The sequence below is a fragment of the Sapajus apella genome, unplaced genomic scaffold, assembly GCF_009761245.1.
Source record: "Sapajus apella isolate SASKATOON/1434 unplaced genomic scaffold, GSC_monkey_1.0 scaffold40, whole genome shotgun sequence".
NCBI lineage: Eukaryota > Metazoa > Chordata > Mammalia > Primates > Cebidae > Sapajus > Sapajus apella.
This window is the reverse complement of record NW_022436980.1, coordinates 1574137-1591041: the sequence shown is the minus strand read 5'-3', so window position 1 is coordinate 1591041 and position 16905 is coordinate 1574137. Positions and strand designations below refer to the sequence as shown.

Sequence of the window (16905 nt, the reverse complement as noted above, 5' to 3'; positions counted from 1 at the left end):
TATTATTGAGGAGGAAAGGTGAAATAAAGACATTTTCATACATAAGAAGAATAACTATCTCATAGGATATTGTAAGCATTAAGTAAATTTATTTATGTAATGTATTCATACCTACAATCCAGCAATTTCATACCTAGCTATACACCAAAAAAAAAGCACAGTATTCTACTAACAGAAATGCATAAGTGTGTTCACAAAAAGACATGTACAAGAAAACTCACATCAGCATTATTTATAATAATTCCAAACTGAAAACAGCTCAAATGTCCATCAACCATAGAATGGATGAATAAAATATAGTATATTCACATAATGGAATGCTATATAATAATGAGAATGAAGTACAACTACATGTAGTTACAAGGGTGATTGTAGATGTGTATATAATCGCATATGTAATGCTGAACAAAAGAAGATAAAGAAGAGCACCTAAACTGTGATTTCATTTACATAAAACTTAAAACCAATCAAAACTAAATTAACGCATTAGGAATGAGGATGGTAGCTATCCTTGGGCAGGTAGAGACTGGGGAGTATCATGGGCATTCTAGGTTTCTGGTAATATTCTATTCCTTAATCTGGGTGCTGATTATATGGGATGTTTGTTTTTGTTTATGTATGCTATACATTCATAAAAAGTTTACGTAAAAATAAGGGAAAAATAATGACACAGTGAAAAAGATGACACTGTTAAGTACTGAGGGGATAAGATTAAGTGCTTATGATATGCCAAGAACTGTTCCAAGCGCTTTACATTTTAAACATATTCAGTCTTCACATGTAAAAGGAATAATAAAGTTAAAATAAATAATTGACAAGATAGATCTTTTAAAAGGCAAAAGAAATAGTCTTTAGGGCCATAAGTAATTTTCTAATAAAGATTAATAAATGGCATAGTATTTGGATATAACTTACACTCATCCTCCCATATATTTAAACCATCTCTAGATTCCTTACAATTCCTAATGCAATGTAAATTCTACGTAAATAGTTATTATACTGTATTGTTTAGGGAATAATGACAAGAAAAGAAAAGTCTGTACATGATCAGAACAGATGCAATTTTTAAAAAAATATTTTCAACCTGCAATTGGTCAAATCTACAGATGGTAGAACCCATGGATATGAAGGGCCAACTATCCTAGTAAGGAAACTTACAGGCCAATCTCATATATGAAGAAATATGCAAAAATTCCAGATAAGATACTAGCAATCTTGCTGCATTTTTAAAAGAGTGACTTATAACCAAATGGAGTTAATCAGGGAAATTCAAGTTTGTTGCAATATTAGAAAGCTATTTATATAATTTACCATTTTAATGGAAAACATAAGAAAAATGCCTCTCTGGATGCAGAAAAAAGTATTTTATAACATGCAATGCTCATTTATGATATATACTCTGAATAAACTGGGAGCAGAAGGAAACTTTAGAGACTTAAGGAGTATATACCATAGTCTGTAATAAACATCATACTAAAGTTGAAACTTTAGCTTTACCCTAAAAGAAAAAGACATTGATAATGCTCATTATCACCACTATTGAACCACATAGAGAAGATCCTAGCCCAGAGTTTATCAAGTTTGGCTATGATCCCTCCTCTCAGGAACCTTTGGGAGTACGGGCGGCATTTTTTCTATGTAATAATGATTAGGAAGTGCTTCTGGCATTTAGCTCATGGGACAGGATATAGCGGATAGGCTGGTGTGGATACTAAACATCCTGTACTGCATGGGGGATTTTCATACAACAAATAGTTATCTGCCCAATATGGCAATAGCACCCTGGTTGAAGAACACTGAGTCAGTGCAGCAAGATAAGAGAAAAATGGAGGCATGATGATTAGAAAGAAGCAGCAAAACTATCCTTATTTGCACACATGTGCTCACTTAGAAAATCAAATTATCAGAACTAAAAAGAGAGTTCAACAAGAAATCAACATAGATCAATTGCTTTCCTATATGAGAGCAATATCCAACTAAAAATTGTTGAGGCCAGGTGCAGTGGCTCACACCTGTAATCCTAGCACTTTGGGAGGCCAAGGCAGGAGGATTGATTGAGGCCAGGAGTTTGAGATCAGCTTGGACAACATTGTGAGACTCCCTCTCTACAAAAGAAAAATTAGCTGAGTGTGGTGGTACTCACCTGTGGTCCTAGCTACTCAGGAGGCTGAAACAGGAAGATTGCTGGAGCCCAAGGATTCAAGGTTATAATGTAAAGTGAACTGTGATCATGCCACTGTACTTCCACCTGGGCAACAGAGTGAGACCCTCTTGGAGGAGGAGGAAGAGGAAGAAAGAAGAAGAAAGAAAAAGGAAAGAAAAGAAAAATTATTTACCTGAGGTTGGGAGTTTTCGACCAGCCTGGCCAACATGGTAAAACCCTGTCTCTACTAAAAATACAAAGAAATTCGCTGGGCATGGTGGTGTATGTCCCAGCTACTCTTGGGGCTGGGGTACAGTGGTGTGATCATAGCTCACTGCAGCCTCAAACCTTAAGGCTTAAGTGATCCTCTTACCCTACCCTCCCAAGTAACTAAGGCCACAGGCCCACACCACCATGCCAGGCTAATTTTTAAAATATATATATATATTTTTTGTGGAGGTGGGGTTTCACTATGTTGCCCAGGCTGGTCTCTGGTTCTTGGATTTAGAAATCCTCCTGTCTCAGCCTCCAAAAGTGCTGGGATTACAGGTGAGCCATGGCACTTGGCTGAAAAAAATTACATGCACTATAGCAATGAATAACAAAGTGCCTAGGAAATCACTTAATAAAAACATGTGCAAGGGATTTATGGTGAAAATCATAAATTATTCTTTAAGCATGTAAAAAAAGATTTGATGAAAAGAGAGACAGAACATGTTTATCAATGGGAAAACTCATGCTTGAATAGATAAGACTTCTCCCCTGAGTAATTTATACCTTCAAGTATTTCTAATCCAGATCCCCACTCTCAATATAACTATGCCTGGGTAAATTAGCACTTTTCGTCTTCTCTTCCCAGAAATCACACAAAAGCAAGAACAACAATACTCCCACAAACTCCATTTTCAGTAAAACTAAAAATATATATAATTCATGAACTACTAAATATTTGTAAGGACTGCAAAAAGCAGCTGAGATTGGGCAGATGCAATGTGGGAGGAAGTGAAGCATGCACCATGGGAGAGGAACCATCAGGGGATCTCAGAAGGCAGCAGCAAAAATATACTTCTGAGGGTAAATTAAGCAATATCCAGAATTAAAAATGTTCATATTTTATGATGTAGCTGCTAGACTTTAGCATTTCTACTTCTAAGAATCCTAGAGAAACTCACATATGGTACAATGAGACCAGTACAAGGATGTTTGCTGCAACATTATGTACAATCAAAAAATTAAAAGCAATCTAAATGTCATTTGAGAAGATAGCTTAAATTGTAATAAAGCCTGACAGTGGAAGAAGGAAACTAAATCTGTATATATCAATACAGCTAGGCTTCCAAAACAAAATAGAGTAAAAAAAAAGCAAGTTGCAGAATGAATACCTACAGTACAATACCGTGTATGTAAATGTTAACTAAACATCAGTACTGTGTTCTATATAATTCATTTTTGGTTCCTATTTGTTTTTACTAGAGAGGAAGTATAGTATAGTGCACAAAAATGCAACGTTCACACTGCCATGTGCACCTTCTGATTTACACCTGCAGCCTTGTGCAAGTTACTTAACCTTGTAGCCCTTCAGTCTTTTCATTTGTAAAACAGGCATAATTGTATTTATGTGATAGGGATTTGTTCAGGATTAAATGGATTAGAAAAGTGTTTGGCATAATAAAAGTGTTTAAGTAATGTTAGGTTTTATTATTATTATAATTCATAGACACATAAATTTGTATATAAAATGTCAAGATTGAATGAAAAACCACAATTTATTTTTCTGTTTACTTTGGAAAATGGGAGAAGGGAATAGGGCTCGATGTGGTAGTTAAAAGGAACATCGGCTTTAATTATAATGTTTTAATTTCTTTTATTACAAAATGTAAAGTATATATGACAAAAAGTGTACTGTTGTTAAGTCTGCATATATATGGTATGATTTTCATAGTTATTTTTAAAATTACTAAAGAAAATACCACACAAGACCCACAAAATAATATGTTGGTACATACATACGGCGTTTTGTATACAGTTTTATTTACTTCTTTATATAGCTATAAAAGTAAAAAGATGAACTGGTAGTATTACTCCTCACTAAATGGGTCATTGTGACTGCCTCTGGGAAGGTAATCCAAATGAGGAAGCAGAGTACAGAATTTTAGCCTTCTCTATAATACCCTAATTTTAAAAACAAGAGACAGTGTAATTATATATTACTTATTTGCTTTTTAAAAGCATAAACATTACAAAAGATCTGAAATAAGGCAAAAATCTTAGGCATGGCCTCCTGTATGTGGTAGAAAATATGACTTGTTACTTATGTCCTTGAATTTTTATATATAATTATGTGTTTGAATGAAAATAAAAAGTTGGCTTATTGTGATTCGGTGATCAAACAGGAAAATTGTTCCAGCCTCCCTTTCCTTTAGCTGCTTTTGCAAGGCCACATTTAGAGGTGCTAGGCACCTAAATGTGCTGGCATCCTCAAAACTTGGTCCAGGGAGGCATACGTAGGTTTAGGTCTCAGCCAGGCTCTCGGAGCTGGTCAGGAGACGTATCCAGTGGCCCTACCCTCCTGCCTGACCTATGGGTACTGTGTCTTTGAATGCTTAAAGTTGGAGGTGAGAGATAGCCCTAAACTGTACATTCACTGTGGGGGACAAAACCCAAATATGGTGAATTCTCAGCTAGTGATTAGTGTCTTAATTTTCTATGATTTTTTTAAAAAGTATCTGGCCAAGTGGCTCATGCCTGTAATTCCAACACTTCGAGAGGCTAAGGTGGGAGGATTGCTTGAACCCAGGAGTTTAAGGCCAGCTTGGGCAACGTGATGAAACCTTTTCTCTACAAAAAATAGAAATAAATTAGCCAAGTGTGGTGGCACATGCCAGTAGTCCCAGCTACTTGCGAGGCTGAGGTGGGGTATTTGTGCCTGGTAGGTCAAGGCCACAGTGAACTCCAGCCTGGGTAACAGAGTGAGACCTTGACTCAAATATATATTTATCCAACAAATTTTCTACTCCATATTTTTCCCATCTCAGGACTTTGAAATTTCCTTGTATTTCAGAATATAAATTTGTTTATTACAGAGTGTTCCAAGGTGTGATTATTCAGCAGTCACTTAATATTCTTCAAATACATTCCAGCATCTTACATGCAATTAAAATGTTTTTTGGCTCAATTACTAACAAGAGGCAGTGGGGCACAGATAACACAAGCTGTGAGGCACATCTAGAGGGTGTTCCCTAACGTCATGTTATCCTGTCATAACCGACAGGGAGTAAATTACATACTGGGGGGTGTGTGGGTGGCCCACTTGTTCCTAAGCTGTACTGCTTCATTCTGCAGGTCGGGGTCTCCCAGCAGGACAAGCCGAGGTGGAGATGATAGAAAGAGCCCGTGAGAAGCGTGCTTGGGAAGCCACCCTTCCCCCTCTGAGTGACACCTTCCAGTATGAGAAGAGGAGGAAGATGATGAATGAAATGGAGAGGAAGGAGTGGGCCTTCAGAGAGCAGGAGATTGAAAAGTAGGTTCTCTATCACCTAGACAACTGTTCCTGCACTGGTGGGAGTAATATTAATGCTTTATGTCTGCAAAGCATTCTCCCAAATAGGTTGAAAAGCTTCCTCAACCTATAGAGATAGGAAATTGGGCTTCCAGTTCTTTCAGGAGCAGTCACATGCTTCTGATGTGGTCCAGAAGCTCTCTATAATTTTCTCTCCAATAACATAAAAATGTAGAATGCCCTCTCTGTGTGTGAAGAAGCTCAGCATGGGACCCAGGTTTGAACAACTCCTGAAGGGCTTCTCTGATTCTTCTCCTCTTTTTGCTCTTCAGTACCTATTTTAACTGTCACAGAATCCCACTAATTTCTGCAAAGCACCTTTTAAACTGTCCCTTCATGTTCATTCCCAGTGCCACTATCCCGGTGCCTGGGCTTTCTTCATAGCCCCCCAAACAGCCTTGGCACTAGTCCTAGCTCTTACCTTTCTGCTCCCGACACTGGATTCACAGTCAGGATGCCTTGCATTCTGGCTAGAGCTGATGGGGGCATTTCCTACTTAAAAGACAAATTATGGAATTATTCCATTAAGAGTTGAGTTTCTATAACAATATACATAAATAGCAATATGCTGAGGTACTTGTGGTTGGGTTTTCAATCATTTCAACTGATGTATTTCCAGTAATGGAGTTGTTGCTGATATGTGGAAATGGTAAGAGATGATGAGAACCAAAAAATTATAACTCTCTAGCAAGAACAAAGGAAGTGCGTTTGCTGAGGCTGTCCTTTGTGCCAGGCTGTGCTGATGCACTTTATTGCTCAGAGAAATGCTGCCAAAGACCCTTACACACAAGAGAGGGACCCAAAGAGTTAGAGACTCAGGTTGGTGCTAAATTTGGAATATGTTAATTGTTTTGCAACACCTTCAGATTAAGTCTGAATCTAGGCTTTGTGATGTTTTGATAAAAGCTTGCAATTTAATTTAAAAAATAGTGTTTGGGGCAAAGTAGGTGTCAAATACCCAATCCTGTTGGCAGAAATTTAAATTTATTATTATGTTTTGGAAAGATATGTGTCTTTTCAAAAGGCATTAAAACTATTGAAAATGTCCAGAGGGCCAGAGTGAAGATGTCACCTGAGAAAGTGAGTACATTTGTTAAACTGAGGGCAATTTTCATACATGTATTTTGAGTCCCTTCTACATGCTAGGCCTTGTGCTACGAGTTAAGAAAATAGGGATGTATAGGAAACTGCTCTTCCTGACAGAGGTCCTTATGGTCCACTGGGGCAGGAGGGCAGGGAAGGTGAGCAAAGATGGGACAAAAGATCTTACACCAACCGCTCTCAGGCTGTGCCTATCAGGTGATGTGCTATTCTGTACCTGAAGTGCTTGGGGAATCTAGGTGAGAGAATAGTTAGTTCTATTTAAGGTGGGCGATTTGAGAAAGAAAACTGCTGAGAGGAGGTATCTTCTGAGCTGGATTTTGAAGGGTGACTGAGAAGCCATCAGGCAGATAGTGATATCAGACAATAATATCAGAAGCTATCAGGTAGAACAATGCCTGAGGGCTGTTGGTCTGAGATCTTTGGCACCATGTCTTTGCCCATCTCCCTGCCCCTTCCTGCCCCAGTGAACTCTAAGGAGCTCTGTCAATAATATCAAATTGATGATGATGATGTGTTGATGATGATGATTAGTGGACTATAAGGAGCTCTGTCAATATCAGATGATGAGTGAACTATAAGCTCTGTCAATAATATGATGATGATGATAATTGGTGGACTAAAAGGAGCTCTACCAATGACATCAGATGAAGAAGAAGACATCTATAGAGCATGGAACATTTATAGAGGGCTTACTATGTGCCAGATGATGTTCTAAGCATACAGTTCTCAAAGTGTGGTCCACAGACTAGCAGCACCAACATTACCTTGGAACTTGATAGAAATGCAGATGATCAGGCCCCGTCTCAGGACCCGTCTCAGGACCTATGAATCAGAGATTGTCAGCAATCTGTGTCAGAAACTGCCCTCCGATTGTGCTGCTTGCACTCTTAAATTTGAGACTACTGTTCGAGCACTGTATATGCATTAACTCACTTAATGCTCACAACAACCTCATGAAGAGGGTACTATTATTATCTCCACTTTATCATTAAAGAGATTAAGGTCAGTGGTGACATGGAAAATTAAACCTAGCATTTCTAACTCTAGAGAGAAAGGTGGCTGGGGGTGTGTGGCTTAGTTTTTAAAATGCCTATTTCTCCATGCTCATTTGTCACTACACTCTTGCCCCTCAAGCACATTCACTCCGAGAAATGCTGCCAGTGTGACATCTTGCTCTACCTCCAGTCTCTGCTGAGGCCCTGCTTTTCCCTTGTCAATCTGGCAAATCTCAATCCTGAGTTAACAGCTCCTCTAAGGAAAGCTTTTCCCACCTTCTCCCTCTTTTCTCCCTGCCCTATTCTTTCTTCTCCCACAAAGACTTTTCATTCTTCTAGCCTGGTATGTATCTCCTTGTGCTGGAGGTGTCGGTTCACATGCCCATTCACCAGAACACTGCTTCTTGAGAGAAGGCGTTTTATCTTGTACATCATTGTTCCTGCCTGGCATATGGTGGGCACTTAATATTTGACAAATGAGTAAGTGAATAAATTCAGGTATGAATTTCTAAGTAGGAGTAAAATGTATATTAAAATCTCTGTTTTAGGAAGGAAAACCTTGACAGCTGGGTAGAAAAAAGATTGGAAAGAGGAGAGACTAGCAGCAAGGAGTCCATGTTAGGAGTGAGATGATCAAAACATGAGCTAGGGAATAAAAGAAGTATTTCTGAGGAGCAATCCTTAGCAGTGGAAAGAAGGTGTAAGAGGGGCAGACGTCTGGGGGAACAAGTGAGTAAGATTTCTGTTTTTTTAATTATCAAGGGACAGTTGGAGATTCAAATAGATGGAAATTCTGGTTCAGAAATATCTAAGCTGAGCTGGGCGCAGTGGTTCACGCCTGTAATCCCAGAACTTTGGCAAGCCAAGGTGGGATCACTTGACGCCAGGAGTTCAAGACAAGCCTGGTCAATGTGGTGAAACTCCATCTACACTAAAAATACAAAAGTTAGCCAGACATGGTGGCAGGCACCTGTGTTCCCAGCTACTTGGAAAGCTGAGGCATGAAAATCGCTTGAACCCAGGAGGTGGAGGCTGCAGTGACCTGAGATCAGGCCACTGCACTCCAGCCTGGGCAACAGAGCAAGACTCTGTCTCAAAAGAAAGAGAGAGAGAGAGAGAGGAAGGAAATAAGAAAGGAGGGAGGGAGGGAGGGAAAAAAGGGAAGGGAAGGAAGGGAGGGAGGGAGGGAGAAAGAGAAAAAAGAAAGAAAGAGAAGGAGGGAAAGAAGGAAGGGAGGGAGGGAGGGAGAAAGAGAAAAAAGAAAGAGAAGGAGGGAAAGAAGGAAGAAGGGAGGGAGGGAGAAAGAGAAAAAAAGAAAGAAAAAGAAAGATCTAAGCTGGAGGTACAGATTGCAAAGTCATCTGCATTGCATTGTTGGATGCACATGAGCAAGGTAGCCCAAGGAGAACAAGTTGAAGATAAGGGGAAAGGAAACAAAAATTTGTTGAGTACCTATTATATGCCAGGCACTGCATTTTCACCTCACTCCTTAGGAGAGCATGCCAGAACCGCATTTCCTCCTCACTCCTCCTATTACGTAACCTTCCAGGAATACCACTCGACCTGGCACTGTGCACAAACCTCTTGCTGTTCCTTTAGGCCCATCTGTCTAGAAAGCCCTTCTTTTACCCCATCTGCCTGGCATACTCTTCTTCATCCTTGAGAACGACACCCATGTATATTCCTATTATATAGTGAGTCTCTATTGAGTTGTCTCCCCCACGCCCCCACTTCATCTGTCATGCTTTTGCCAGAGTGGTCTTTTGACAATACATGAACATGATACCAGCCCACAGAGAAGAGCCTGTCTGTGGCAGCCATTTCCTTGCCCTCTGAGATGCCATATGCTTCTTTATGTTTTGTAATTTACTTGAAGACTGCAGGAGATTCGTCTGGAAGTTCTAAAAGAGCTGTTGAGGAAGCGTGACGAGAATCAGAATGAAGTGAATATGAAGCACCTGAATGCCCGGTGGTCAAAACTGCAGGAGGCAAAAGAGGCAAAAATGGCAAAAATTCAGCACACACATATATCAAGTAATGGTGTAGTATGAACAACGAAGTCAGTGGAAAAGTGGGCTTTGCTTTGGATCTTTGACCAAACCTGACTTAACTATGTTATAATTCTGTTATGGTTCTGGGAATCGCATAGGTAAGGGCTGAGAGATGAGTTATTTCTTAAAGGTAGAAGACTGGAGGAAAATCCCTCACTAAGCAAATCAAGTGACGGTGTCCTAACAGGTAGTCAAGTTATTGAGATAATGGATGTGTGTGTGTGTCTGTATGCGTGTGTGGTGGGATAGGTGTTGGGTTCCCCATATTCATGGTCCACCACCCTGGATAAAGACCCCGGTTTCTTACCCTTTCTTCATTATTGCTCTTAAAGGAGACATTTCAGACATCCCTTTTTCTAATCACCCCTCTACAAGAAATTTTAATACCACAGATATATATGTTTATGAACTATATGTATATCTGTACTTTATACATGGAAAGAGTAAGTATATCGTTTATTATTTTTATTAAGAATGACTGAATTAAAGATTCAAGTTAAATTTCTACTTTAAAAATTTAAGGTCAGGAGAGGTACCTCATGCCTGTAATCCCAGCACTTTGGGAGGCTGAAGTGGGAGGATTGCTTAAATTAGCTAGAAGTTCAAATCCAGTCTGAGCAACATAGTGAGACTCCATCTTTAGAAACTTTTTTTCAACATAGCCAGATGTACACATCTGTAGTTGTAGCTACTTGGAGGCTGAGGTGGGAGGATTGCTTGACTCCAGGAGCTCAAGGCTACAATGAGATATGATTGCATCACTGCACTCCAGCCTGGGTGACAGAGACCTTGTCTTGAAATAAATAAATTGTTTCAATTACATGTGCAGACTATATATGTACTCATTCACAATGTAATCACATTTTTAAAAATCATTCAAAACTTATTTTTCCAACAAAAATAAAATAATCACAAAAATAAATTATTGCTTAAAATTATGTTTAGTGAACTTAATTTTTTAAATTATTATTATTTTTTTTAGACAATCTCGCTCTGTCGTCAGGCTGGAGCACAGTGGTGTAATCTCGGCTCACTGCAACCTCTGCCTCCTGGGTTCAAGCGATTCTTCACCTCAGCCTCCCACGCAGCCGTGACCACAGCTGCATGCCACAACGCCTGGCTAATTTTTGTATTTTTAGTAGAGACAGCGTTTCACCACGTTGGCCAGGATGGTCTCGATCTCTTGACCTCGTGATCCACCCACCTCAGCCTCCCAAAGTGCTGGGATTACAGGTGTGAGCCGCCATGCCCGGCTGAACTTAAATTTTAACTTTTTCTTGATGTGAGAAAAGAGCATTTAACTGCTAGGTATTTATTTAGATATGCTCAACATTTTTTTTCAGTACTTGGAATAACTTATGATAGATCTGACTAATTTTTATAGGTGAATAATAAAATTTAAATCATTTTTACTTAATTCTAAAACCGAAGTCACACCCAGAAGTGCTGAGGATCAAACATCCCCAAGCTACATCCCCAAGACAGCAGTGGTACACAGGCCCCTCTTGCAGCATGACATCATGATCTTGTGATAAGATTTATACCCCATTGAAAGTTTACAGTGTAAAGCCGCCAAAAGGGCTTGTGTCTGTGATGGGATTTGAAAGAAAAGGAGCATGGGAGGCAGGGAGCATCACTCTTCAGATGAGTATACTCCTATTGTGCACAGTGAAGCCTTTTCTCTCTGACTGCCAAACAATTCAGAAAGCTATAAGCTGGGACATTCTCTGGTTTATTTTGGTGTTAACCAAGATGAACCTGTAGTCTTTGCTTTTGATTATTGTAGGGGAGAATAATTCCCTAGTTCTCCACTGAACATGTATTTTCCAGATGCTTTGAGTTTTACTCATTTAACAAACTTTTACTGAATACCTCTTCTTGGCCTGGAGCTTGAAATGCAGTTATAAAAGATTTCTGAGGAGTACCGATTGAGGACACTAGCTGATTCTGCTTCTGTCATTCCTGCCTGTCTCATGACAATCTGGGCCACACAGATGGCAGACCTCTGTTTTTAGTGTTACATTCTGGCTGTCATGAGTCATCATGAAATTCATTCATTTCAATAGCTTCTCTGAATAACACTAGAATCAGTTTACTCTTCTGCATTTGTTTAATTCAGAACAATATTTTGGAGATAGTCATGGAGGTATGTTTTATTTCAGCAATCAGAAAACTTGTAGGAAAGGGAAAGAATATAGAAGGGAAGCTGGAGAGAAGAAATATCATCAAGGACTATTCTGATTATGCATCACAGGTCTATGGACCTCTGTCTCGTCTTGGGTGTTTCCCAGACAACAACTCAGAGGACTTTGTAGTAAAAAATTGCTATCTCAACACCTATGAAGGTAAGCAACTTACATAATTAGAAATCCAATATAAGAAGGTTATCTCAGAAATATGATCAAATATATAAAATGTAGAAATTTAGATTAAAAACTAAGCAAAAAAAACACTTGCAATAAATAGTGATGAACAGGTTTAACATTATTAATGTGAGTTCATACAAACAAATAAAAACTACTAAGACACAAATAAATGAATACGCTACAGAACAGTTCAGCAAGGAGTAAATTCAGTTAGCCACTAAATGTTAAAAAATGTTTAATGTCACTAATAAAGTTATTTAACAATGAAATAGAGAAAAGTTTTATATTTGGTTTATGAAGCAAAAAGGAAATATGTTTAATGAAATCAATCATTTACAAAGAAATGTCAAAAAATAGTGGGCAAGAGGATGGAGAACCAGGGAATAAATTCATGGAAAGGGGTATACCTCTTCCGAAATTCAAAAGAGGCTTATTTAGTTATCTAATTTCACTTGACAAGTTGAAGTATCACATGGCCAAGATCATGAGTTGCTGGTTACACTGCTGAACTTGTAGCTGTGGCTGGCCATCTCCAGAGCAGAATGTAATAAATTGGTGAACATCTACTTTAGAAGGGTTGGACCAGATATCATAGAATCATTAAGTTTTTGTTGATTATTATTGTGGAATTGCTACTTTTTCGTAGGGTGATGTTTTCATTTTAGAATGCATTTCTCATTGTACAGTCTAAGTCACTGAGAACATGAGTTAATTATACAGAAATGTGCTATCACATTTCAAGGACACTTCATTCTGTTATATGAGATACACCCTCTCAACAATTCTAATGAAACTGCTTGGCAAACAGCTACAAAAGTTAGCAATATACTTTAAAAATAATAAACGTAAGCATTGGATACTAAAAACATGTACTTCCTTCCCATAGGATTAGTCGAACTTGAGTCATGTCTCCCAGATTTTGTGACACAACCCCGAATCAGAGCTCCAAAACCTAAAATCATTACCACCAAAGCCGGTTTTCTGAAGAGAGCAGCAAGGTTGGACTATGAGTTGGCAGAGATTCATAAGGTATAATCATTATCTGGAGACAATGACTTCCAATGTGGCTTTTGCAGATAAATGCTACACTTCAAAAATTGCAGCAGTGTCCAGTGGGTCAAACAAAGCTACATTCTCTGCTCTGCACTTTTCTGAGGTTGCCCATTGCTGTGCTGAACCAATGTGTATTTCCCCTCATTTCACACTTCAGGAAACTTCCTGGAGATTATTTTCCCCATTTGCAGACATCATATTACTTTCTGAAAGTGTTTTCAGTTGGATCTCTGTATAAAATTTGACACTATACTAAGGTACGGCAAGCTTCTAGTATTCGGAATTGTTATCGATGTTAATAGTTGTAATAGGCCCGATTTTCTCCCTTTTGTGTTCATGTGATTTGGACATATGAAGAGAGAGTCATGTTCAACTCCTTTCTCATCAAGTTAAAACTCTAAAGGAAAATGTGTGATGGTCTTTCCCAAGACCCACAGCACGTCATCTATCACCCGGCGTTTACCTTTTGCTGGACTATAGGTGTACAGAATCTATGGTTTATGATGGTGGTCCTCGATCTTCCTTGTGCATCAGAATCTTATGGAGTACTTGTTAAAACACATGCAGCTGGACCCCATCCCTAAAGTTTCTGATTCGGTGGGTCTGAAGTGGGGCTGGAGCATTTGTGTTTTTTAAGATGTTTCACAGTGATGCTGCTGTTGCTAGTCCAGGAACCACACCTTAAGGCCCACTGGTTTATGATACACTCTCATCACTGGTCCATGCATGTTTGTTTGTTCAGTTGATTTTAGTAGTTTATAAAAATTGATGGGAACCCATTCTCAAAACAGGTCCTTGACTGTAATTTACATATATATCGAGGTGGTTCTTTCCTACCTCATCCCCATGCCCCCATCTCCTTTTACCCATCCTAAATGCTATGTTTATCATTCTCTTACTTTCTATTAAGATTTTTTAATAGATTCTTTTTATTAGGTTATGGAAGTTCCCTTCTATTCTTAATTTACTAAAGCAGTTAATCGTGTTTATGCTGAATTTTATCAAATGTTTGTATCTACTGCATAATTTTTATATATGTTATTTTTAAAATTATTATAGTAACATTTGTAATTGTTTACAAATATTAATCTATCCATACCTGAGATGAAACTGCCTTGGTTAAAGCATACAGCTTATTTTTAATACCTTGTTGGATTTGATTTACTCTTATGTTGATTAGGCTTTTGCTTCTACATTCATGAGTGAAATGGCCTTCTTGTTTTTCTTTCTTAGTTTGACTATATATGGGGTTGGTGTTATAATTATGCAGGTCTCCTGAAATGAACTGGAGAATATTCCTTCCTTTTTCTTTTTTGAGAAGAGTTTAAATAGGATTGGGATGATCTGTTCCTTCAATTTGGTAGAATATGCATATAAAATTATCTGGGACTAATGTTTTCTTCATAGGAAAAATTTTAACCACTACTTCAATTTCTTCACAACTTACAGAACTCTTCTGCATTATTTTTTGTAAATTACGTTTTCTTTATACATTACATTTCTCCTAGCTTTTCAATTTTTTGGCACATAATGGTTGATGGTATTTTTTTAATAATCTTTTTTATATTTGTTTTGTCTTATTCATTATTCATGTCTACTTTTTTCATTTACAATAGTGTTTATTTATGCCTGAACTCTTTTTCTTTTTCTTTTTTTGAATGTGTGATTCTATTTATTTATTTAAACTTCAAAAAGAAACAAAATTATAGTGTTCTTGTTTGCATACTTACATATTATAATGTTAAAAGAAAAGGAACAAGCAGAGAGCTACTGGAACACTGACAATGTTCATTGAGTTTTTCAGCCTAGGTGATGATTATGAATTACTATAATTCGTAAGGCTATACATTTATTTTATGCTCTTTTCTGTGTTATATTTCATAATAAAAGAGTCTATACATTTCAAATAAAAATAAACATTTTGGCAAAAGTAAATTGCTCTGTAAATCACCCTTTTTGAAAGCATAAAAACCACTTCGCTGCATTCATAACAGGATTAAACATCATATCAGAGTGTACTAGTTAAGAGGTTTCTAAAAGGCAAAGGATTCCTATTATTTTTTATTTTTATTGCATTGTAGGTTTGAGGGTACATTTGAAGAACATGCAAGATAGTTGCATAGGTACACACATGACAGTGTGATTTGCTGCCTTCCTCCCCTTAACCTATATCTGCGTTTCTCCCCATGGTAGCTCTCCCCAACTCCCCACACCCCACTGTCCCTCCCCTGTTTCCCCCCAACAGACCCCAGTGTGTAGTGCTCCCCTCCCTGTGTCCATGTGTTCTCATTGTTCAACACCTGCCTATGAGTGAGAACATGCGGTGTTTGATTTTCTGCTCTTGTGTCAGTTTGCTGAGAGTGATGGTTTCCAAGTTCATCCATGTCCCTACAAAGGACAGAACTCATCGTTTTTGATAGCTGCATAATATTCCATGGTGTATATGTGCCACATTTTCCCACTCCAGTCTATCATCGATGGGCATTTGGGTTGGTTCCAGGTCTTTGCTATTGTAAACTGCACTGCAATAAACATTTGTGTGCATGTGTCCTTATAGTAGAACGATTTATGTTCCTTTGGATATATACCCAGTAATGGGATTGCTGGGTCAAATGGAATTTCTATTTCTAGGTCCTTAAGGAATCGCCACACTGTCTTCCACAATGGTTGAACTAATATACACTCCCACCGACAGTGTAAAAGTGTTCCTATTTCTCCACATCGTCTCCAGCATCTGTTGTCTCTAGATTTTTTAATGATTGTCATTCGAACTGGCGTGAGATGGTATCTGAATGTGGCTTTGATTTGCATTTCTCTGATGACCAGTGATGATGAGCATTTTTTCATATGTTTGTTGGCCTCATGTATGTCTTCTTTAGTAAAGTGTCTGTTCATATCCTTTGCCCCTTTTGAATAGGCTTGTTTGTTTTTTTCTTGTAAATCTGTTTTACTTCTTAGTAAATTCTGGATATCAGCCTTTGTCAGATGGGTAGATTGCAAAAATTTTTTCCCATTCTGTTGGTTGCCGATTCACTCTAATGACTGTTTGTTTTGCTGTGCAGAAGCTGTGGAGTTTGATTAGGTCCCATTTGTCTATTTTGGCTTTTGTTGTCAATGCTTTTGGTGTTTTGGTCATGAAGTCCTTGCCTACGCCTATGTCCTGGATGGTTTTGCCTAGATTTTCTTCTAGGGTTTTTATGGTGTTAGGTCTTATGTTTAAGTCTTTAATCCATCTGGGGTTAATTTTAGTGTAAGGTGTCAGGAAGGGGTCCAGTTTCTGCTTTCTGCACATGGCTAGCCAGTTTTACCAACACCATTTATTAAACAGGGACTCCTTTCCCCATTGCTTGTTTTTGTCAGGTTTGTCAAAGATCAGATAGTTGTAGATATGTTGTGTTGCCTCTGAGGCCCCTGTTCTGTTCCGTTGGTCTATATCTCTGTTTTGGTACCAATACCATGCTGTTTTGATTACTGTAGCCTTGTAGTATAGTTTGAAGTCTGGTAGCCTGATGCCTCCCGCTTTGTTCTTTTTGTTTAGAATTGACTTGGCTATATGGGCTCTCTTTTGGTTCCATATGAAGTTTAAGATGTTTTTTTTTTTCCAGTTCTGTGAAGAAGGTCATTGGTAGCTTGA

General features: G+C 38.3%; 1 protein-coding gene across 8 annotated transcripts in view; it reads left to right on the top strand.

The window, feature by feature from the left end:
* MAATS1 (MYCBP associated and testis expressed 1) overlaps positions 1-16905 on the top strand; it is a 94243-nt gene that overhangs the window by 16759 nt on the left and 60579 nt on the right. For all 8 annotated transcript variants that reach the window (XR_004275429.1, XR_004275428.1, XM_032298966.1 and 5 more), the window contains 4 exons: positions 5486-5663; positions 9678-9835; positions 12015-12197; positions 13105-13247. Coding sequence is in view for 6 of the 8 variants with exons in the window: in XM_032298966.1 (XP_032154857.1) it covers positions 5486-5663; positions 9678-9835; positions 12015-12197; positions 13105-13247 (662 nt within the window). In the remaining 2 variants the exon portion in view is untranslated. The remainder of the gene's footprint in view (positions 1-5485; positions 5664-9677; positions 9836-12014; positions 12198-13104; positions 13248-16905) is intronic.